This window comes from Ambystoma mexicanum, chromosome 13 (assembly GCF_040938575.1).
Source record: "Ambystoma mexicanum isolate Mex_15411 chromosome 13, UKY_AmexF1_1, whole genome shotgun sequence".
In the NCBI taxonomy this organism is placed as follows: domain Eukaryota; kingdom Metazoa; phylum Chordata; class Amphibia; order Caudata; family Ambystomatidae; genus Ambystoma; species Ambystoma mexicanum.
In genome coordinates, this window is record NC_090938.1 from 143,381,126 (window position 1) to 143,406,496 (window position 25,371).

At 46.4% G+C, this 25,371-nt stretch overlaps 1 protein-coding gene across 1 annotated transcript in view; it reads right to left on the minus strand.

Moving 5' to 3' along the window:
- Positions 1-25,371, minus strand: part of SNRPC (small nuclear ribonucleoprotein polypeptide C) — a 58,625-nt gene that overhangs the window by 16,523 nt on the left and 16,731 nt on the right. Inside the window, exons 2-3 of the mRNA XM_069633500.1 lie at positions 17,342-17,384; positions 15,440-15,548 (exon numbers count right to left, since the gene is read on the minus strand). Coding sequence (XP_069489601.1) covers positions 15,440-15,548; positions 17,342-17,384 — 152 coding nt within the window. The remainder of the gene's footprint in view (positions 1-15,439; positions 15,549-17,341; positions 17,385-25,371) is intronic.

Here is a 25,371-nt window from a genome sequence, read left to right on the forward strand (position 1 = left end):
CTGTCTTTGGATTTACCTACCTGGATTTTGGCGTGCTCTGATAATCTGGATTTTTGACCTCTGGCTTGGATATTGGACTTGTCTTTTGGCTCCTGACCTCGGATTGTGTTTTTGGATTGATCACGGATTACGTTCTTGTTCCATACCTAACTCGGGTGTCTCCCAGAGTGCCATCAGAACACCTCAGCCTGCTGCTGCAGTCAGCAAACTACCTGCCTACGCCTACAACCTCCCAACTGCCCACTTTAGGTAAGCCGCTGTTACATTGTCACTACTGTCCTTCCCATTGTTGTCAATTATCATTGCTTAAACATAACCCTTCATTGCCTTACAGTGATCAGGGGGTTCTTCCGGCGTTCCCGGCTGACGGCACTCTACACCTGTGGCCTCAAAGATTGCTTGAGTAGTGTTTTTACTCTTACTCGTGCGGTACTTGGGGACGGAGGTATTATTTATCTACACGACCATCAAGTCAGAACACTAGGTTAGTGATATCTTATGCTTATACATGTACTAACCAAAGGATCACAAAGAGGTTGGGGGTGGGTTCTTACATTTAATAATTGACTCAAGAAAAAAAATGGAAAAAAGGCAGCATGCCTAAACATGAATAACAAAGAAACCAGGTCAAATAATGGTGGGTTGGTGGGTTAGTAACCACCAAGTGCACATTTCAAGTACTGCTTTAACAATATCAGCACAAATAATTGCATGCTGCTATTGTTAAAGCAGTACATTAAGTGTGCCCTTGGTTGTTACTAGCGGACCATTATTTGACCTAGTTTGTTATTCATATTTAGGCATTCTGCCCGATTTTTTTATTGGCGAGTCAATTATTAAACTTTGATTTAAGAACCCCCCCCCCCCCCCAACCCCCTCTTTGTGAACCTTTGATTAGCACATGTATAAGCTATCCTCGCTGTCACATGGGTGCACCCCCTGTGAGTCTATGAAATGGGTAGCGGTGGACTCTATTCTCTAGTCTGAGTGGAAAGGCTCCACTCAAAGGTCCAAAATGTCTAAACACCAATTCCCACAGGACACCACAGACTAAGAATCCCCTCTGGTAAATTTCTAACTCTCACCGTCTGCCTCGCACAGCTTCCTACTTATCTACAGACCCCAGGCTAGAACAAACTTCGCAGACACCCTCTGACAACCATCCTCAATCTCAATCCAACACTTAACATCCAAGGAGATTTCAACATCTGGTTTTTGACTCTCCCTCAAACCCCATGACCTGATCCCTCACAGACAACCTAGAAGCTCCCAACCTGACAACGCATCTTCAGACTCGCCATCACTGGAGGTCACACCCACAATGCGATCTTCACCATTGGAAACATCCACACTACAGCTCCTGCATGGCCCCGCCCACCCCCCGATACTCCCCCCACCTTCCCCCCATGGACTGATCACTCTGCAATCTTCTCTGTACCACCACAGCTCGCACCCAAGGTCACACCAGCCCCCCACACCTCATTCTGCTATGGAACCCAGATCTAGCCAACTCCCTCCCGTCTCACATCACCATCCCTCCAGGAAGGGCCAGGACCCCAAACTCCTCTGGCTCTTGAACGGCCTTACACCCATGATCCCAACAAAACAGTCCTCTCATGGACTAGGACCCACACCCAGGAGGTACACCACCCACTTCAAATCACAAAAAAAAAAAACTCAAGTATGATATGATTTTATTTGTATCGCGCTCGTACACAAGTGTTTCAGAGCGCGACTAGGCAAAGGAGGGGGAACAAGGGAGAACACAGCACAACATAAAAATGATCTTACTAGGCCCAGTGACATTGAGAACACGCAAGTGCATGGGAAAGGCAAAACGGAAAAACTGCAAGGAAGGGGGAAGAGTGGAAAGTGCAGAGGCCGAGGAGCGCAGATAAATAAAATAAATAGAAAATTGAGGCAAACTGGTAGTGCAGCCAGCAAGTGGCAAGTGCTGTGTTTAAGGCAGCAGACTGGGCAAGTCTGAATAAGTACAGGTACAGTCCCAGTGCAATGGGTGGCCAGGATGCAGTGCAGGAAGGTGGCAGGGTGAGCAGGTACCCGGGGACAGAGGGTGGCCAGGTGCACAGTGCCAAAAGAGCAGATCAGCAGGGAAGAAGGGGAGCAAAGGCAGAAGCAAAGAGGAAGGTTTTGAGGTGCTTCCGGAACCAGAGATGGTTCTCCTCAAATTTTAGAGTGGCAGGGAGGCTGTTCCAGAGGGAGGCCCCAGCCGGAGATTGAGATCTACCCACAGCTCATTTCTTTGAAAAACAACTGACCCTGAGGGAGTTAGAGGAGCGAGCGAAGAGCTCGAGAAGGGGGGGGCATTTGCGGAGGGATAGCTGAAGGTATTTTGGACCCAGGCCTTGTGGACAATGCAGAGGGTTTTGAATTTAATCCTTGCATCCACTGGGAGCCAATGGAGAGATTTCAAAGCTGGAGATCCGATCCCAGGGCTTGAGGCCAAGGACAAGTTTTGCAGTCCTGTTCTGGATAAGTTGTAGTAGGCGGAGAGTAGATGCAGGTAGATTTAGAAAGAGGCTGTTACAATAGTCCAAGCTAGAGAGAACCAGAGTTTGCGTTACTATGAGCTTCTGGGGGGGGGGGGGGGGGGGGGGGGAAGAGGAGAGGAAAGGCAGAATACCTCTGAGGAGGTGCAGTCGGAAGTTTGACTTTTTAGAGACAGATATGGGCCGAGAAGGAAAGTGTGGAGTCAAAGATGACACCAAGGTTCTTAGCCTTGCAGTTAGGGGTTGGAGGAGGGCCAAGGGAGGCCGGCCAGAGAGTGAGGGAAAAGGATGGAGATGGTGTGCCGAATGAGGAGCATCTCCGTCTTGCTGGCATTCAGACAAAGATCATTGGCGGCACACCAATTTTTAATGGCAGTTAGGCAGTCAGAGATGGGAGAGTAGGTGGCCGAGGGCAGCCGGAAAATGAGTTTAGTGTCATCAGCGTAGCACTGGAAATTTGAGCAGAAAATGGCAATGCAGTAAGCGAGAGTTGCCAGGTATTGGTTGAAGAGCCAGGGTGAGAGGTTAGACCCCTGGGGAACCCCACAGGTGGGGAGGAAGATAGATGATAGGAAAGACCTCAGTTGGACCTGGGAGGGTCATCAGAGAGGAAAGCGGTCAGCCAGGCCAGAGCCTGATCAGTGATAACCAGATTATCACGGAGACTGTTGAGCAGGATGGTGGGGTTGACCGTGTCAAAGGCAGAAGAGAGATCAAAAAGGAGGAGGACAGAGGGAATGTTAGAATCAAGGTTGGAGAGCAGATCTTCACGGATATTGAGGAGAGCAGTTTCTGTGCTTCTGGCCGCTCTGAAGCCAGACTGGTGGTCATGGAGCCAACCAACATAATCTGAATGAAGGTTAAGCTGAGAGATGGCCAGCTTTTCTAGGAGTTTACCCAGAAAGGGGGGTCATGGAAATGAGGATGCACAAGGGAGTGCTTCGGAGGGGAAGGATCCTGAGGCAAACGAGTGGTTGCAAAAATCAGCAAGGGCAGGAGCAAGGGTGTCAATGTGGTCCTTGATGGTTTTGGAGGAACAGGGATGAACCTGTTTTGACGAGGCTTTCATAGATCGGACTTGTCTAGTGACCTCGTCAGGGGAGAAAATAGGAAAGGACGAGAAGGATGGTGGGGGTGCTTAAAGGGGGTGGGGGGGGGGGGGGGATTTCTCCAAGCACAGACTGAGAGGGAATAGGAGGGGGGAGGGGAGGCGAGGGTGGACAGGATGTCCTGGGTTTAAGAGAAAGTGCGAGGCAAGGGCATTGCAGAAAGCATGGGAGGCAAGAGGAGGGGGAGGAGACTGATGCAGGGCTGGCAAGCTCCGTGCAGATTTTAAAGAGTTCGTCCGAGGTGTCGGATGCCACAGAGACACGGGCTTGAATGTGGGCTCTCTTCTTAGTGCGGACAGAGTCGATATTGCCTTTGGAGCAGGCGACGGGCCAGTTTGTCAAAGGATGAGCAAGAAGACCTCCATTTCCTCTCAGCCACCCTACACTTAGTTTAAGTGTAGCTAGGTCGGAATCATACCAGGAATTGCACTTGGCTTTGGACTTAAAGCGGATCCTCATGACAGGGGCAAGAGCATCAAGAGTATCAGAGATGGAAGAGTAGAGAAGGGACAGGGTTGTGTTGGGGTGTGGGTCAGCCAGGGGAGGAGGAAGGGGAGAGAAGGTGGCAGCGAAAGCCTCAGCTGACACGCTTCATAGGTCGGATGTCGAGAAGGTAAGTGGAAGTGTTGGGGTGTGGTTGGCTTGGGAAGAATAGAGAGAGATGGGAGGAGAGGCGGCAGTGGTCACTCCAGGAGAGAGGAGTGGTCAGAGGAAGAGAGAGGGGGGAGGCCAGGGGAGATCAAGACATCAAGTGCGTGTCCTGCAGAGTGCGTCGGGCCAGAGGGGAGGATAGAGAGGGTATTGCAGAGGTTGTGAAAGAGAAGCGATGAGGGACAGTGAGAATCGAGGTGAATGTTGTGGTCACCAAGGAGGAGGAGGAGTTGAGTGGTTGAGGCCAGGAGGGAGGAGGAGAGGTCGGCCCACTCAGAGAAAAGAGGATTTGCCCGAGAGGGGGGGGGGGGGAAAGGGAGGCGGTAGAGAGTAGCAACAGCAAGAGTGGCTAGGAGAGAGTGAGCCTGCAGACAAGGCATTCAAAAGAGTAAATCTGAAGGGAATAATAGTGGCAGGAATCCACTCAGGAAAGATCAGGGCTACGCCCCCACCAGGTCAATCGGATCTGGGTGCGGAGAGGTTCTTGTAGCCCTCAGGGAGTAGAGTGTCAAAGCTTGTGACAGAGCTAGCGGTGAACCATGCCTCTGTAAAACCGAGGACATCAAGGTCTAGTTCTTCAAGGAGGTGGCAGATGTCAGAGGCGTGTTTGACAGAGCGAGAGTTGAGGGTGGCAAGATGAAGAAGGTTGCTGGCCTTAAAGACCTTCCGGGGAGGGGTACAAATCAGGTACGCAGTGCGGAGTTGTGGAGGTAGCCTGAAGAGTGGTAGAGGAGGAGGAGGAAAAAGTGGGTATGGTAGCCAGGGAGTGAGAGGAGGGGACAGCTGGAGACGAGAGAAGTTGATGAGGCGAGGGAAACGCCTATCGAAGAGGAGGAGATTGGCCCGAGGACCTTGGACCATGACAGTGCCATTTAGGTAGACATTAAGGATGGCTCTGGAGGAGTCGAAAGAAGCCATGAGGACATCCCAGCGAGTGCCACCATTAATGGGAGAGGAGGAGACAGGACAAAGCACAGATCATATGGGGGTCCATAGATCCGGCGAAGGAACAAAGAGGATGTCGGCGAGGGTCTGCCTGGAAGAGGTGCTGGTATAGGCATCAGCGATGGGGAGTCCAGGGTTGGAGGCCAAGATATCCTTTTTAAATTTCTTTGTTCCAGACTTAGTGAGAAGGGAAGGGTAGTTGATAGAGAAGCAGTTGGAATAGATGGGAGAAACAGAAACGCCATGAGTGGAAATGAGAAGAGGCAGAGGGAGGAGTAAGCAAGTAAAGAAGTATTGAACAGTCACTGGGCTAGCAGGTTACAATCAATGGCCAAAAGTTAAATGCAGAAATACACTGAAGTTGAACTTTCAAGTAAATGCAAACCACCCTGGCTAGACCAACTAGAGCATATGGACTAGAAATCAGAAAAACCAAGAAAGCCTTTATGGAAGCAGAATTTTAAACTCTCAGAACCAAGCAAGGAACTACATAGAATCATCTCTGATTTCAGCTCCCCGACCTTCCCCACCCCATCTCCGACTATCAGACCACTGCACAACAGACACTCCACCATCACTTCTAAATTGGAACACATGCCCCCACCTACAGCCCCAGTCGAAACCCCACCACCCCCTCAACAGAAACGTGCACCTCTTTCACTTCAATTACCCACCAGTAGTTCCTCTCGCTCTGAGCACAAAGCCACCCATTAAGCTCCCAGAGACACCAGCCTCGAAAACATCCTAGCCTAAACCTGTGCAGGCAGCATCACACGCTCAATCCTCAACCACTCCCCCAACATACTGAATTTTCCCAGAAGCCCTAAAAACCTACATCAAACAACTCCCCAAAAAACCTACACTCTGCCCCAGTCCTCCCCCAGAATTACCAGCCTATCTAACATGCGATTCATGGCCAAGCTCATGGACAGCAGAGCATATAAGCAGCTTGGTCTTTTCACAGACTAAAACAACCTGCTGGACCCTGCGCAATCTGGCTTCATACCACTCTGAGGAACAGAAATCTCCCTAGTGTCCATCTGGGACAAGCTAAAAAAAAAATGAACAGCTGATGCAGAAGGCTGCACTGTACTCATCCTTCTTGACCTCTGCTGCCTTCGATACCATCAACCACACCATCTTTCTAGAGAGAATACACTCATTAGGAATCTAGGACACTTCTTGGATTTCCTCTCATCTCTAATCATTCACAAATCATGCTCCTCCACCCATTCACTTCCACCTCACGACCAGTAACAAAAGTGGTCCCACAAGGAGCATCCCATCTCCTTTGCTCTTCAACATCTACCTAACCATCCTGCCCGCACTCATCTGCGCCCACATTCTTATCTGTTAGAACTATGCAGACATGCAGATCATCCTTAAAATACCAAAATCACAAGGTCAGACAGTCCAGATCGGTCATCATGGCTCTCGGATATAGACTACTGGATGACAAACAAACCACCCCATGCACAATCCTGAAATCCAAGTCTGCAGGAAAACATCACCCCCCCCCCCTACCCCCCCCCCCCCCAACCCCCAGCCTATTCCTTGGCTGCAATCCCTAGGCCCCCATCCGGCAACCTCCACCTCGGTTTAAAAAAAAAAAAACCTTGGATACACACGGGACACAGTTTTATCCCTCTCCCAAGTCAACTCTGTTTCTTCCACCTACGCATCCCAAGTCGTATCTTCTCTTAGCGCTCCTATCCTTTCTCAGCCATCATTTCCATCATCCTCTAGACTATGCAGACTGCCTTTACCTAGGCGGTCCAGTTAAAATAAACAACAAAGAGTCCAAAACGTTGCAGCCAGACCTGCTCATTAACATACCTCCTAGAGAACACAGCCGTACACAGTCCTCCATTGGCCGACACGCTACATTTAAAACCATGTGCATCTCCCAACTGGACATCAACAAAACATGGCTGAAATTCCTTTAAGACAAAGTCACCCACTAGCACCCCTCAAGCACTTTCCTATCAGACACAGAATCTCCCCTAGTAGTCCTACAGCACAACTCCTCCAGACTCAGCGGATCCTTTTTCTCAGTCCAGGCGCCTAACTTCTGGAACTACCTACCCTGTGCACATTCACAATATTGACAATCACCCAACATTCAGAAAGGCCCTAAAAACCTGGCTTTTCCCTGCCTCTTGAAACCCTCCAAATTCGAGGCGCACAGAAACGCTGACCCAAACAACAACACCCTTGCCCACCAATACCGGACTGATGCCGGCAGCATTAGCAGAGGCACACCACCCAAGCCACCATTGTCCCACCTCACACCTGCCCTCCCTCTGGGCACTCCTGACTTTGCTCAAGGGAGACCACGAACAACAAGACCAGCCAATCGCACTGGACCAAGAAAGAGAACACTGCAGTTGTACCCCAGTCAAGCCTACGGTACGCATAACTCACCACGACTTGCCCCATGCCACATGCACCCTAGAATACAGGTATGGCTATGCTATGCTATTCTGGTCTAGCTACACAGCTGTCCACACAAACCCCTGACATACCTCAACACCTCCGCCATTTGTATACAGCGACAACCAATAACATTTGGTTTAGCTCGGCACACATGCAATCTCCAGCACTAGAACTATCCTAAATCACCACAACACCACCCACCTTGTGCCCGGCCTCCGGGCTGCCTACTGGAGCCTATCCAGCCCACCAAAGTCCTAGCCTGGCAAAAATGCACACAAGCATCTTTAGTTAAACTTAGACCCTCCTACACATGGAATGCATTCACCAAGGGTGTTTCAACCACAAAGTGCATTGAAGCCATAAAAACGGGGGCGGGCTATATAAATTATCAATACTATAAAAATTATAAATCTTCAGTCACAAGGTCTAGTATAACTAACACGCCCAGTTGACACCCCTTTTTCGAATTTCGTTAACAAGTCATGAAATACCCTGCAACTACCACTAGATTTCTTCCTAGGCATTGCATGCGATTCCAAGAAGATAGACAAGCCTCAGAAATAAGATTACGGTAAGTAATGTATGCCATACAATGGCTTTTTGGTTCCTTTTACAGGGTGCTGAAGACAAACTGGCCTCCGGTACGAGATTTTTTTTTTTTTTTACAGGTTTTGGAACATTTTACATGTGAATTTAAGTATCTAAACTGCACTTCACTGTAAGGTGATGTGTGCAATTATAATACCATAAATTCACAAGAGTCTAGTACTGATAAGTACTAGGAACTGCTCTGTTTCCCATAAGAATGAGCCAGCAAGAAAAGTAAATCAGGCGGCTTTATTAGCCTCCACAAAGGTAGGGCAGGGATAAGGGATCAAAACAGGCAAAAAGCAGAATATTTAACAGGACTTCCATTTTATTATTTTTAAGATTTTATGGTTCCAGAGTTCTCCCCGACAAGTTATTTCATGCTGGGAAAACTTTAGAAAACACACAGGACAGCTCCAAACTCTTAGCATAGGCCTGAACTACACAAGTAGGTTGGTAGTAATGGCTGAACAACTAGGTTTATTTTAGGAGGGAGAAAGGGCTGGAGGGGGTACAAAGAACTTGTTCATTTGGGCCTATGTGTATACGCTAACAGAAGGATATATAAAAATAATTGTTATGTATACTCCAAGGTATAGGTATCAAGTACTTTAACAGTCAATAAGTAAGCTTTAGAAAAAACAAGGCACTAATCACAGGAAGTAAATACTTTTAGTAATGCTTTTAGAATACCAGTATGCAATTCAAAGGTAAATTAAACATTTGTAATAACTTTTCAGAGTATTGGTTTCAGGTAAAAATGGATGAAACAAAAACATATTGTAAGTAAATACTTTGCAATAATTTCAGAGGCCCAACACCCCCATCTAGTTACCAGTGTGTCAGATTGGAGGGAAAAATAGGTAAGGTACAGCTGTATAAGGTTCCAGAGGAAGTCTTCAGTAGCAAGTTAGGTTATTGTGCATTTGTATAGCGCCTTGTATACCACTGGCATGATCTCAAAGCGCTGTGGGTTGAACACCCTCTGGGATCGTAGTCCATGTCAGTGGAGAGTAGGTAGTATATAGTGCCTGGGTGCACCAAGTATGTGTGCAGCCAGTGAAGTTTGCATAGTGGGTACTTGCATTTTAATGCTCGGTGTGGTGCATTGGTTGTGTGAGATAAGTAGACTGTGCAGTCTGGTAGTGGAGGGGCTTGTGTATGAGATGTGTGCAGCTAACCCGATTCTTTCAGGGGGGTATTGCTACATTCTATTGTTTGTGTATAGGAGATTGAGCATATCACTATATGCAAGTATCTGATTGGTGGGAGACCCTATTCCCGGTTACCGTCCAGTGCCCGCTGAGCCGACCGTTATATGTTCATGTCAATGCTAAAGATACTATCACCACCAAAGTGGTCCCCTGGTGCCCTAGCGGCACTGAAAGTTAAGATGGCGGGGTATAGCAGGATAAAGGTAGCGTGAGAAAAGATGTACTGTTGTCAGCTTCAGAACGGTTAGCACTGTTTGCTGAGCATAGGTGTGGATTACGGATTGGTAGACTCCATGTGCTGTTGTGCAAGACTGTTTTGTTGTTGGAAGTGTAGTAAGTGGGTGCGGATGCTGCACAAGGACGTGGTTGTGTTAGATGGTATTAGGATTGTTCCTAGTTCGCTAGGGAGGTTTGGCTGCAGTCTCATTCCTGGTTTTCCATGGCTGGTTAACACCCCGATTTGTAGGTGCACTGGTCACATTGGGTCGGTTTATGGTTAGTGCTCCCTCTTTTGTGGCTAGGGTGCCGAACCCTGGGCAGAGTCTGGAGTTTGAGGTGTTTGGGGGCGGGTATGCCCTGGGTTCTCTACCCCTATGGCCAGTTTTATTTCCTGTGGTGTCTTGGTGTTCCTACTGGTTCCCATCCGATTGGGAGCTGAAGAGCCACGTTTTAAGGGATTTTCTGAACCTTAACCTGGCCTGCGTCGCATCTAGATGGGATTGATTGAAGGATAGCAAGCCCGCGCCTAGATGAAACTTGAATATTGGTGTGTGCCACACTTGGAATTGTGAACACCAGCCTGCGCAGCATCCAGATATGGTTGCAAATGATAACATGCCCACACCTGGACAGATTTCTAGACGCTAGCTTGCGCCGAATCTGGACGAGACTGTGAATGTTGGCTTGCCCACACCCAGATAGAATTCTACACATTGGCCCGCGCCACATCCAGATAGAGTTGTGGGGGTCCATTGGTGCCACACTGGGACAGAACTGCAAATGCTAGCATGCCAAAAGGTCAGGTAACCCACTAACCAATATAAGCTCAAACTCTGCATATTTATCTCACTCAAACTCACAACCATATCTCGCACAAGCAGCACGCACTTCACAACACTGCAACACCACAAGCCGGACCAACAGCACACGCGGCCTATCACAGACCCAATACCCGCACCAAAGCCCCGCATCTGGTGTATACCGAGTTGAAGCTGCCAACAGAACACCACTCCTCTCACTATCCTACTCCCTCTTCACCTTACTAACCCACCCCACCTTATTTACAGGTCTGGGGACCAATTCCGTTGGTGACGGTGCGCGGTACAAATACCTTTAACATTTAACTGATCATTTGTAGTACGTATTTCTTTCAAAAGGCGTTCCATGTTTTGGCTGCAGGTGGGAGAATGATCACGTGTTTTTCTTGTGTGGTCTTGGTTCCAGGCTAATGTCATTGCTCGAGTTCTTGCCGGTAGGTAGATGGGTTATTTACATTTGTAGAAATTCTGCTCCTTCGCCATGAATTGCCCTGTGAGCAATGCACATCGTTTTGAATGTAATTTGCTGTTTGATTGGCAGTCAGTCTAGCATTTTTAGCGCTAGGATAATCTGGTCCCTTCGTGATAGTTTTAGAAGTCTAGGCCCTGCGTTTTGTATACGTTGCAGTTTCTTCACCAGGTGTTCAGGCATTACTTAGTAAAGGCTGTTGGCAAAGTCTATTCTGGGCATGAGTGCGATGGTCAGTGTTATGAGAGAAGGAGAGGAATGGTAGAATTCTTTTTATCCTGTGTAGGATAAAAAGCTTTTCTTGATAATTGCGTTTACTTGCAGTTCTCGTGTCGGCGTGTTGTCCATTAGGACTCCAAGGTTTTTTACTATTTGATGGATTGTGCTGTTCCTAGTTCTCTGGGCCTTGGGATATACTGGTCATTTTCCTGGTTTTTTGAGATAAAATCATAATTTCTGTTTTGCGTGGGTTGAGTTTGAGGCTGTTTGTATTCATCCAGTCAGAGTTCTTTTAGGCAATCTTCCAGCATTGTGTTCTCTTCTTGTGGGTCTTCGATTTTATAGAGCAGGTAAGGCTGTGTCTTTTGATGATCTTGATTAGGGGAGTCAGGTTTATATTCAAGACTAGTGGGGATAGGGAAGATCCTGGTTGTACTCAAGTCAGTGACGTGGAGTGGATTTGAAGGCTTTCATCCAGACCATTTCTGTTCTGTCAGTTAGGAATGACTTAATCCAGAGCAGGACTAGATTGGTTATTCCCATTTCTTGTAGTATTTTGATGAGGATGTCATGGCTGGCTAACGCTGCTGAGAGGTAGAGTAGTATCAGGGCAGAATTTGTGTCAGTCTGCGTAAATCGTCCCATATAGATAGGAGTTGCTGTCCCTGTTCCTCTCATGGTTCCAACTCCAGCTTGAGACTAGTCCAGCTGCTGGAATGTCTGTTCCTGTGCTAGTTTGTAGATGTAGGTTTCTAGCAGTTTTGCCGAGCAGGGAATGTTGGAGATAGTTATCGATTCTAGAGGTTCGGAGCATTGGTTCTCTTGTCTATTGTTTTCCTGAAGTCTACAAACCGGCGAGACTCGATAAAACCATCCCTTGGTATACAGGTCCCAACTCTTACTAGATGTCTGTACTACCCAAAGGTTTGGTAGAATGGCAGAGCATCTATCTTGGGAGAAGGAAGTGAGCTGTAGTACAACGAGCTTGGTAAATACACAGGCCCAAAGAAACTCACTTGTATTTATAGTAAAATAGACCAACAAGTTTTACCCCTGGTAATGTTCTTTCGACTGGATGTTCCTCTCACGCATTCCCCATCCCCGAAACATCTGCTTGCAGCCCACCCCAGAAACCTCTCCTCACAGGGTCGAACAGCATCAAGTCAGCCTCTGCAGCGTCGTAACAAGTAACTATACTAAGGGAAGCAACGTGTCCCAGTACCGAAAGCCCGAAGGACATGTCTGTTTCCCCATAACAGATGAAGCAAAAGCCAGTGGAGTGAAGGCTTCGCTGCACTGTAAAAAGAGCAGGTCAGATAGAAAAATAAAAGCAAAAAGTTTAGGGGTCCATAGAAACGGAAAGGTTCTACGTTAAACGTAATCCAAAAAGCTCAAATTGCAAAAATGTGAAGCAACTTTGTTCACTTTTTCTAAGTAATTAGAGATTTTTGGATTTCAGTTTGTACCCCGCAGGGCATCCAATGTATGCAGGGACACCCTTGCAACCCATAATACCGAACTAGGGAAAAAGGGGGGGTGGGGGGGGCACAGACCCCTGGTTCAGTATTATGGGATTCAATCTTTTGTACCAGGCCGAATGCACACTCATTGTGAATTCTGCCCTTCCCCCCCTATTTTGGTGTAAACCTGGAAGGAAAGGTACAGTAAAGAGGCATCTTTCCCAACACTTCACCACAATGTGTTTTACACCACTATTACTGTCCTCAACGTGGAGACCAACAGTGGCACATACTGCTGCACTCCAACTCCAGTAGGGGTCACTATCACGCAATCACAGTCCAGACACTGTTAATACACTCTTCAGCGTCCGGTCAGCTTTGAGGTACGTGGCCACTGCCAGAGTGTTCTGCTAGTCTGGCTGCAGCGTCCTTCATTGCAGACCTCACCCATGCAGTAAAGAACTGACCTTTTTGACTGCTCTTCTAGAACTCATCTCTGAACCCAAGAGTATGTGCTCCTCTGGGTTGCTTTATAAATCGGAATTTTATTTTTGGCACTGTTGACCTGTTCTTTGGGATACAGTGTCTTTAGTTATGGTCCTTGCCCACTATGCCAACTGCAATCTCACCAGCGGCCAAAATGAGAGCTCTTGTCGAGCCTGTCACGCAGATTCATTTTATTTGAGGTCTGATCTCATCTAATATGTCTAGTCTTCTTTGGATTACTCAGTTCTTGGGGCTTCCTGGGCAGACCTACTTACCGTAAACAACTTCTGAACAACTGAACACCGCAATTGGGGGTTTGCGGAAATCCTCAATGCCCTTGGGCTGTTTGCTAAAATGCCATATGGATGTCGATGACTTACACTATTAGGACCCCCCCCCGCTTACACATTTTGTGTTTCCTATATTTGTAAGAAGTTCATCTTACATTTAATGTCTGTAGTTCTTAATTTCGACATATCTAACCATATCATACACATTGGTGCATAATTTGCACTCACCTCCAGCCACTGGCAAGAGGCAATCGATCAGGTGTAGAATAAGAGATGGTGGGCTGTTTCAAGTAAGGAATGACATGGCAAGCAACTATTGTCCACTAGTAGCTTGCAACTTTTTACCCTCCAATACCTTAAGGTAAACATACTATGCGACTCTCCTTCCTATCCGCGTTAGTCCGACACTCCAAAGAACGTGCACCCAGCCACGTGTCCAACTACTATTCAAGCACTCCAGCCATAGGCTGATCAGTCTGCACCCATTGACCATTATCTCTTCCACCAAGCACTTTTCAGGGACAGTGCCACAGGAATCAGCCCTGGAACCTCTTCACACTTCCTCTTTGGTGGTACCTGTTGCACTGTTTGCTTCCATTACCACTTCTTTGCTTGTAAGACCCAGATCCTCTCCTTAACTACCGACATGCTGCAAAACATCACCGGCTGCCCGGCAAGCTAGTTTATGGTCACTACAACCAGGATCAACTTAAAAAATATGCCACACCTGTCCTCACCTACCTCTCTGCTAAAACACAAATCTCTACATGCGGGCCAAGCCACACTACTATTTAACAAGCTACTAAACTTACCACACACCCTCTACAGCCTACTGAGTCTCCAACCTCCATGAACCGCCACCACACTGGGTGTCTCCAAATGCAATTACCATTAGTTTCAGCTCCCGTCTACAAATCTAACCATGCTATATCCCTCCGACGACTATCCATATGACCGCATTGTACTCTGCACAACATAGTGTACTTTAAAGAAATTACCAGAGGGAACCATTTCATCTAGATCAGTTTAGTTGCAAGTTAAATTGGTTTGCAGGCTTAACCATCGGGCCTATTGCAGAAACTGCTGCGTGCAGAGCCTTTTCTGATCCCCATCTGCCACCCCAAAATACCCTGACCAGGCCCCTCCCCATCAATGGAGGCCCTTCTCCCCCCTTGTTTACGCAACAAATGGTGAATTGGCCTGGAGAATGACCGGCCAGGTGAAACATTGGAAACAGTTCATGGTTTAGGACCACTCCGGAAAGTGGAAATGCAGTGCAAAGACGAACAAGTAATTTGATAATTAGCCATAATGAAGGTGCGTGTAGGCTTGCTCGAAACAGCTAATGTGTTAAACCAGGCATATTGAAAACTACCAATGTGCTAGCTTCGAACATTTGGCAGCTTACAGTGGCATGAAAGAGTACCATTTTAATATTCCACCTAATTTTTGTGTGCTCAGATTTTCTGTTTACAGTGCACCCCTAGCCCTCGAACTGCTAGTGCTGGCCAACACTTGGGCTAGTTCATAATTCCCTTTAAATGTATCCAACTAAATCAGGCACCATGAAAAGAACACCTGTGGAGTATCAATTAATTAGGCAAATACCCATTATTAGCGCTGTAAATTTGTCATGAAACTATAAACATGCCATGAAAGTAACTTACTTGTACAACCAACCAAATCCCAATTTGCACCTTCATGATTAGAACAATGGCAAAGACCATAAAGTTGTATTTGCATGCACAAACCACAGTGCTTCCTTGACAGCAACACAAACAAAAATCAATTTTTAAAATTAAAGCTTGGATTCAATTCAAGCACTATTTGTGTTGGTAACCTGAATTGACTCAACCTTTCTCCAACATACCCCAAAGAATGGAGCCAGGCGCTGCTACACTTATAAACTCCTGTAGTGTTTGGGATCAAGAGACGGCTTGTGGTCAAAATCCATCACAAAGGGCCGAAAAAGGGGAGGACAGAGCACATCATCAAATAATAGCAGGAAAGTGAATTGGTTCTTACTGGTCTTGTCGATGAGGCTTTGGGCCTGCTCCTCCATCCATTTTTGGTAATAGTCCTTCACATTTTCCTTATGTTTTCTGCCACTGCAGTGTGTCTTTCTCACAGATGGCTAAAAAAGAAACATGAACAGTACGCTAAATGTTTAGCTTGCTATGGCCACCTAAGTCACATTACTGTGAAATTACAACAGGCACAAATGACACAAACCCCCCACTTATTTAGCAGACCATAAGCAGCTCTTACAGATAAAGTGGCAACAAGGAGCTAGTGCATAGCCTGACACAAATGCAACTTTCCAGTGAGTTGCAAAACACTTGGTCCATTATGTATTACCCATTATCCTTTATATGCTTACTACATGTGTCTTTAAGCCAGTTTACAGGGATTTCATTCACACACAGCTCAGTTAGGCATGTACCTTCTGGCACAGGTAGACTCAAGTAGCACTTTTAGTTGTTTGCGCCATGCTTAACAAGCACTTCAACAATACAAGGATGAGCCAAAGAGATCTCATTGAAACCAGCAGGGGGGTAATTACTCATGGTTCAAGGATTCGCTGCAAACAGAGAAACCATCACTTTCTGTAAATGTCAATCCGTCATTTGCTGGGGTGATCAAAGGATACTCTGCGTGTGCACCATAAGAGTATTGTGTAATATGAAAGTGGTTACAATGGAGTTCAAAGGTCTTCAGTAACACACTGGCACCTCCAAACCAGGCTGAATTAAGAAAACTAATGCAACTAAATGGCTTGTGACAGAGCAGCAATTTATTCTTGGGTACATTTTTCTTTCGTGAGAACATAGTTAAGAACTGTCTAGAGTATAGTTGCAAGTAACTAAAGCGGAATGTCCAACACCAGAAGGAAAAGGGGCCAGCAAGAGAAGCAAATTGGGATTAGTGTGCTGGGCTCAAATGGACACAGGGGCGTGGGGCGTCTCCGTAGAGAGACACAGAAGGGAGTGCGATACAAGCAAAGGGACCAACGGACATCCCTTTTCGAACTTAGTGTTAAAGTCGAAGCGCAATTTGAGTTTTGAAAAAGATCTTCACGCTATGATGGCATGCAACCATTCAAATATGTATAATCCCTTTGAGACAAACAGGGCTAACTAACATGTGGAGCTTTTACTCACCAACACCCTTCATGTGTTTCACATGTTTCAAGTATGCATGGCCGATACTTTAGAAAACAAGCAACAGTAGCCTTTCCCACACATCTAAAATGAACATACTGCAGTAGATGCAGAATAGTTTTAAGTCCTGTTTGAAAAACATTAAGGAACCACTGATTTGCAAATGGCAGGTTCTCCTTCCCAAATGATTTAATAGGCACCTTTCGGCTGGTAACCATAATATTTTGATGTAGATTTTGGCACTGTGATGTACCAACACATCTTTAGGGGAAGATTGGGAAGGCTACAGCTGATGGAGAATGTTGCCCAAGAGGGAACTCCTGCATTAGCTATACGTCATACCAACTACTCTAATGGTGCCATCACATCTCTAAAGTAAGAAGATCCAATACACCCCACTTTCGGATACTTTATTCCATCTCCCTGTTGAGGGTATACAAAAGGGTCAATTATAGGTACTATGATGGTGTGCGATCAGTTCCCTTTTAGGCAAAGAGAAACCCATGCCCTCATGTTTATTGTCTAACAGACGTTTAGAGTAGCCGAGCAAAACGAATAACACGTTTCCAGTTACTTCAGCTGAGTAATTTGTCGCAAGGATATGCATTTAGTAAGAATATTCAACTTGGCGACTGTGCTCAACTCCGGAAGGTTAGCTGCGTTCTACTCTAATTTTTCCACATCGCATATTGGGAGCATCAAACTAATCTACTGTAAATAGTGGAGAAATTGTAAAAGTATAAACAATGTTTTGTTCTGTACATACCGAGTCATGGGTGAGATAGGTATCGCAGTAATCACAGTAAAACCTGTGGATGAAAAGAGAAAGTTATAGGTGAATGTAACAGGCAAGATTATATCAATGGGATCACAGACAAATGCTGTTAATACCAGCTTGATGCACTTAATCAACATTAAAATGCCAGGATGTAGGGTTTTCGCTTTGGGTGGGCAGATATGGACATCAACGTACTTGTTAGATGGTTACAGTAAGCCACTTAGTATTTATTATTTATATACATGCAAGAGGAACAGTGCTCTTTTGATCACAAAAGAACATACAATAGCTAAGAAATCAGATTTGACAGGAAGCCGCAAACCTTAGTGTGGCGGGGTACGGGGAGTTTGAGGGACATTCTGACACGGCTGTGGAGGGGGGTAAATGGAATAATCACGGAGGACGATACAGAAGTGGACTTTATTTTTTTTATTGTTTATCGGTTAAACAAGTCAATCTTTCACACACAAAAAACCTCTACAGAATGAAAAAGCAATACATACATGATCAAGAAAAGACCTTGCACACTTGTACATTGTAAACAGAACATCTCAAAAAAGCAAACCGCTATAAAACATCAATTCCTCATCACTCCACAGACTGACGACTTGAAAAATAAAAGGGAGCTAAAGTAACTACAGCATGATACAGGAGTACAGGGGGATATACAAGTGTCCTTGCATAATAGGCGCGTCCTCTACTCTTAATGCTTTTAGAAATATAATGACAGCAATTACTGTTGAGGTAGAGGGCCAGATAAGCAGGAGGCATCCGTAATCGCAATGTCCCCCGTTTCTTAAAAATGTACATGGATACTGACCTCAGTTCAGAGACTGCTAGATTGCCCACAAATATGTGTTTCAAGGTTTCACGAAAAGTCACGTTTTCACAAAAACTGCAGCCCATCTCGTCTGATCCTCACCCACCAGACCCCTTTGGGCCATGATTTGCTTAGTGGGGAATCAAATTTCAACATCTTAAAAACGCTTCGGGCCCATTTTGCTGGATATGTGGCTAAAAATTGAGCCAAACAGCCCAGTTTCTTATGATAATACTTCATATGATCGAGAATGCATTTTTCCATGGTTGAGGCCCAGTCCCACTGATAACTTGACAGGGTAAAAAAAACTCACAATTCGATTAAGGAGCTGTTCACATTTTTTAGCGTGCTACAAGCATGCTTATTGTTAGGAAAGATTTCTTAATTGTAGGTAATTTTCCTTCTATGTGGCAACCCCTAAACTTTTTGCTGTTTTCACCCTGATCTAGACTTTGCCAGAGAAGCGCAGCCTTCTGCCACACTCCTCTGGGCTTCGCTCCATTCTTACAGGGGAAACTGACATGCCCTTAAGACAGTCAGTACCGGGAAACTTTTTCGGAAGTTCTTTTATCATGTTGCAGCTTTCGCGCAACATGACAAGAGGGCACTAGAGACCCAAGACACACTCTTTGGATTGTTAACGAACGGTGCAAGTGAATCACGGATGGGACTGGTGGCAGCAATCGTTTGTGTTTTGAGCTCCTTTTGGCTGTTTAAGCGCGTTTCTCGCGCTTAGCCCAAAATGGTGGCCTGGCTTCCAAAATGGCCAGCACCACAAGGATTTGTCCCGACCATCTTGCCCCCTTCACCTTCCCCAGGTCAACCCGACCCGGGCCCTTCCTTTTTTGGGCATGTACTTTCCTGCGAAACCCAGATGCTTTTGCGGGCTTCTACAGGCCTTGTGTGTGCCTCCAGGATGTGGGCTGGGATGTCTGGTCCCAATACACATCCTGGGTGCCAGAGAGTCTAGTGTGTCGTGAATGCCTGGGATCACCGTGGTCCATGATAGGTCCACGTATGGTGCGAGTGTTTTGTGAGCAGATCTTCCATTGGGTCCTCTCCGTTTTGGCACGAATGGAACTCTAGATAAGAGGAGGCTTGAAACACCACTACCATGTCGATCTCCTGAGTTCCCACGAACAAGGGATACAGGAGCCAATTATCCTGCAACTAAGAGGCTGAACCGAGGAATCGCTGGTGACCCGCTGAAGGACTGCCCCTCTGCACTGCTGTCGCCCTGTGAAACCATTCTGCCTCTGATCGAACGAGAAGGCCTGTACTGGTACTTCGACCCTTTGGAATAGTGGGAACTATTCTCATCATCTTCATCATCATCTCCTGCACGGAAGCGTCTCTGGGCCATCCAGTGGACTGACCAGCCTACACATGAGTCTTGCTCGGTTACCGCCGTCAGGTTGTGTTGTATTCCGAGTCCTTAGCACTCACACAATTCGTACACTTGGCATTCCCAGGTCTGAAGTGAGAAGTGTACATTGGGCTGAAACACACACGGCTGCTTCGTTGCCCTGCTGTGGTAACAATCTGTGCGGGTTCACTGCGTTTGGGACACCCTCAACTCTAACTCCTGCTGTCGTGGAATCTACACGACGATGAGACATCCCCTGCTCGTATCTGAGCCTGCCAGCACTGAAAATGACGCAGAGGAGCCTGGATCTGCCTGCATCGGGGACCGGTGAGTAGCAACACTAGGAACTGGTCACCCTCCTGCAGTAGCCTGTAGCTTTTCCTCACTGTGTTAAACAGCACACCTTTTTCGCACTCACGCTCTGCTTCTGCCCGCAAGTGGAGGCCGCGCTTGAGTAGCGGAGATCTGTTCGCCCTCCTTTGTTCACCACTCTGAACTGCCTGACTTCCTTAAAGAGACTCCCCTTGGCCCATTGGCACCAGCATGTGCAGGTACTTTTGAGCACAAGGCTCCACTCTTCGTAGGGCTCGGACTTCCTTCTAGTTAGGTGGCCTCTGAAGGCGAACGGGGTCTAACGATTACTTGCACTGCCGGTTTTCCTTTTCCTGCCCATCTAGGTGGTCTGCATATTTCGTGCTTCTAACTCTTTAGACCCTTCGGTAATTGTATATATACACTGTATTTGATTGTGATGTATTGGTTTACTTGAGTTTTATCGTGATTCTTTACTAAGGTCAATATTACAAAGGCCTTGTAATAAATGTGTCTATATTTTTAATATAACACCTGCTTGGAGTAATTTGCAAGTGTCCTTGCTTTGTGTGCTCATTGCGGGCTTCCAGTCACCCTCACCTCTCTTGAGACCTAGTCTTGACCGCCGCGATCGCTACCTTGATTGGTCTGGCTTGTCCAGAGGTTACCTTGTTCCAAGAAACTAGGCTGGCCTTCTGAACCTCTGCCCCTCCAGGACAGAGTTCAGAAATCCATCTCAACACTTATACATAACATTCAGCCACTTACTCTTTTCACCCTCAAGTGTGGCCTTCAGATCCAAACAGGGAGCCCCCACCGCACAAAAGATCTCACCAAAAGCACGCACTTGCAATTGGCACAGGCCTAAAGAGTGGTTATATCCAGGTCGTACCCAATAGCATTAATTGGAGCGAAATTAGTCACCCCCCCCCCCCTGCCCAAACCAAGGCTTCTAGACAGGGCAAAAAGGGCACGAGTGTTAAAAAAAAATGCCCATGCCATATAAAATTTTGTACTTACATGGAATAAGGGCAACAAACATTGGAAATTTCTATGGTCAGATGGGCAGGTAGGCAGTATGGCCAGCTGTGCTGGTGATGTGATAGGTGAAGAGGAAAAAACATAGTAGTTGCAGGCAGATGAGAGGTATGTTAAGAGGGTAACTGAGCTGAGGAGGTATGCTTTTAGTTTTGTTTAAGTCTGTAGGTGGTTTCTCATATTTCCAGGGGGAAGAGAATTCCATGGAAGTGGAGCAAGAAGAGAGTAAGAGCAGGTGCGAGAGGAAGCAGCAGGAAAGTCGAAGGACAGGTTAAAGAGTTCAGTGAGTTGGGAGGCCACTAAATGGGCACTAGGGCTGACTAGCTGATTAGCAAGAGTATTTGTGTGACTAAATTGTGAGAGATATGGTAGAATAGGCGTAGTATAAAATGTAGGAGTAGGGAGTGCAAGGAAGTCGAGAGAGTTCTAATCTGGGCATTTTTGCAGTGAAGTATTCAGCTAGTCCATAGGATGCGAGAGGGGAGTTGATAGCAATAGACTAAGGGGAGTGAGTTTAAAGGTTCCCTGCAGCTAGCAGGGATGCACGGAGTGTGAGTCAGAGGGTTGGGTAGAATCCATTTTCAAATTAAGAGGAGTTGAGAGTTCAGGGCAGAGAGCTAGAGTTGGAGGTCCTCATTTAAGTGGGTAGGCCGCCATTTGCGCAGCACTCGACGCATGCCTGTGCAGAGCAGGCACATTAATGCGGGCGATCCATGACTGAGGATGCCGAGACTCAGGAGTGAAAGTAAGCAGTTAGAGGAGAATGAGCCATAGTAAGGATTGGAAGCTGGAGAAGGCAGTGTTGGTGGAAGAGGCATCAGGTCTAAAGGCGTAGAGTACAAATTGTAGGTCGGATATAAAATGGGAACGGAAGAAAGTTTAAATTCCCCTTTAGTTCTCGTTGAAGCAAGTGGTGAGGAGGGAGAAAATGAGACAGTGGTGGAAACAAATCGAGTGATCAGATATAGATGGTGACAGTAGAATTAGTGGCCGAGAGAGAGACGGATATAAGAGATCCAAAGAATTACACTCTCTGTGGGTAGTAGAGTGGAGAGTGTGGTCACTATGAAAAGACTGAAGTTCAGATTTCTGAGAAGTGATTTGAGAGGGAAGGTTAAAGTGACCCAAGAGTGAGGATATTTAGGGGAAGGAATTGCCCAAGATCACCAAAGAATGGTCCAGTGGGACAGGAGGGCGATAGATGGAGATAGGAACAGAGTGAAAGGGTCTGGCATTGGAGACTTGAGGCATTTACTCAGGAAGAGTGTAGATGCCTCCACCTCTGCCAGTCAGCCAAGGAGAGAAAATAAACATTAGTTTGAAGTCTTCTAGGGGCTTTCAGACTGGCAGTGTCAGATGGGGAAATCCAGGTTTCAGTGACGGCAACAAGGTTCAAGGGAGGCAAGCTTGAGTGAAAGTAGTCTGATGGATCTATGTGAAAATAAAACGAGAAAGGAAACCAGGCCGAAAACAGAATGTTTGCTTATAACCCCGGTTTGTTTTCTTCGTGCGCCCCCACTTTAAAAAATATATATGCGTGGTGAGACACCACCCACTCGTGCCCCCCCCCATACCCCATTAGTTATTTGTATACCCTCAACGGGCCTACTATTTTTTTTTCTCCAAAAAGTATGACAACCCATGCATATATTCTGCCACAAAACATTTTTCAGCCTTGGCCTCCCCCATTTGTCTTTTTGGGGATTTCCGTATGTGATAAAGGAATTTGTTACATACAGACCGAGCATTCAAGAGAGCAATGTTCAGTTGATGAGGTAACGAATAGTAGAGAAGTTAAGTCTGAGAGGAAGATAGGCGAGGCCGGTAAGCATTAGAGGAGGTATGGTTTGCCCGTTGGCTTTGTTTGTTGGAAGATGGTGAAAGATGGAGTAGTGGGAGTCCCGAGCACTGGAGAAAAGCGTAGGGAGAGGCGAGGAGGAGCAGGAGTGAATGCATTACAGGCGAGTAAGCAGGTTTGGGTACTCCCAGGTTCAACAGGGAGAAAGAAGCATGAGAGCTCAACATTCATTTTTTGCTGAGAGCTACATTCAAAGCAGATGCAACAATCTCACACGCATTTACCCATCCACAGACAATCAAACCACCTATATTTAAAGGCAAAGTGTCGCTAACATTTTTAGAGCTCCCTTGGAGCTGGGAAGGGGCATAACATGCGAAGTAACTCAAAGCATCCGTTGGGAATACCTCCAAGCTAAGATTCCACCCAAAAAAGTTTGACCTGTACTTAAGCATGTACTGTACAAATACACAAAATATTTAAACTAATCAATCCTTTAACCATGAAACAATTGCTAGACTAATCTAGGTGCGCATTTGGAAAATTGACACTTTTCAAAGCGGGTACCGTTGTAATGGCTTTAAATTTGATAGACTGTCCCAACAATTAATTAAAAGTATTTCCCAGGCCAATACTAGACAAAAGTTACTCCTGGACCAACAATAGCAATGTAATGAGCATTTGGATAGCACCTTTCACCATTGGCATGGTCTGCGATGTAGGTTGAACTCCCTGGTTGAACGACAGCTCCTCAGTCGAATCTCCCATTCTTGCTAAGTGCGTGTGCGCATTTTAGCCAATACAAAAAGGTAGGTAGGGGTGGCCAAGTCCCTGCTAGTCATCCATGTTGAACAGGCATGTGGGTGGGTCAAGATAGGCAGAGTGCGAGAAACGTGTGGAGCCGGACCGAATTATTTCGTGGGAGATGGCATTCTAGTGGTAGAGGTGCTGTGCAAAGATTGTAAAACAGGAGACATAATGCTTGTAGTTCTTTTGTTTAAATAAAGGTTTAACTTCTGTGGTGGCTCTTGCTCAAATTACTACAAATCTATGGAAACAAGCTTGAAGGTTTCTAGTGCCCAAGGCATTTACCCACCTGATTGAAGCGCGAGTCTGCCCAACACGAAAAATTTGGTCCAGGCACCAGAAACATAAGCAAAGCAATTGCTGGTCTCAAAGTCAGATTTGAAACCAACAACATGACTATTGCACCAAAAGCAAGGACGCATTTTTAAAAATGTCACAAAAAAAAGTACATGGTTAAAAAAAATTGCGACAGGATGCCAGGTCATGGTCTTTGGTGGCAGGGTGATTGACCTGGAGGTGGTACAGCAGGGAACCCATGGCGCTTGGAAACAGGGCTCCCGACAATTCCAACAGACAAAGAATTGTAGTTCAAACAGGTGCCAGACAGTGGAGAGGCCCAATCCCTTTGATAACTCTGGTGGTCCCAATTTGGCATTCAGTGTCCCATTTACAACCCAGGGAGGAGTATAAAATTGCTCAAGCAAGAAAGGGTGGCAAGTTAAGAGTAAGTTGGCAATAGGGCAGAAGATTAAGAATTGGGGGAAGTCGAGCATAGAGGAGAGAAAGGACAGAGTGGGACGAAAGAGGGGAGATAAGAACATGCAGAGGAGAAATGAAGGGAGGTTAAAAAAGGAGAAGGGGAACACAGGGAGGAGAGTGAGAAGATAAAGGTGAACACCTGGCGGGATAAAGGAGAGAAGAGATCAAAAGAATATCTGGAGGGAGCGAGAAAGTAGAGGGAGAACACTAAACGAGGGCTAGAGTGCAAGGGGGGGGAGGAGAAGTAGAGTAAAGGAATGGGGAAAAAGACAAGATGACGCATGGAAGGGGCTTCAGAGAAAGTGAGGAAAGGATGCAAGAAATTTACTGGAGGGAGAAGAGGAGTTGGGCAGGAGGGTGGCACAGCAAAAACAAAGGTGATGGCTGGAAGGTTTAGAATGAATCTTAACCACTGGCAATGCTCTGGGCAACCCTCCAGACCACCGTTCTTCGCCTGCCAAGCCATTACAGAAGGGGAAAGACCATATGCAAAGCAGACTTGGCCCCACCCCTAAATGGGCAGTCCAGCCCGAACTGCTAGGCCACATCCCTTCTGCACGAGACCAAAAGCATCCCCAAACATGTTTCGCCCTTGTTGGGGCTCATGAGTGAGGAGCAGCTTGGATCTCTAGGCCCAGCAGGCACGGGTCAGGAGGGTGGCACACCTGGAGTAGTAAAAGAGAAAAGGTGGGAATATAAAGGAGGAATGGTGAGGGAGAGAAATGGGGTGTGGTAATCTGTTCAAAGCAGTGCTGAGGAGCAATGCAGACCAGCCAGGAGGTTAAAATACTTCCCTTGTAAGGCATAAAATAGTTTTCAAAAATGTATTAGCAGAGTTTGCTAATTACACATTTGTTGAATAGCAAACACCCATTTGATAAACAATTTTTTACTAATATTTTTAATGTCACCATAAGTCACTTATAGCCAAGACCTAAAATGATCAACAATACAGAATGTTAGTGAGCTGCTGAAGACGGCGAGACTATTGTATAATGTAAAGGTTAGCTGCATGAATGGACACAAAGATATAATAAGGCTCTGAAAACAGGCTTTCAGTGCAAGGCTCTTTAAACCTGGGTCCAGTTGGTGTTGCACAGGACAGTCCTGTATATTCT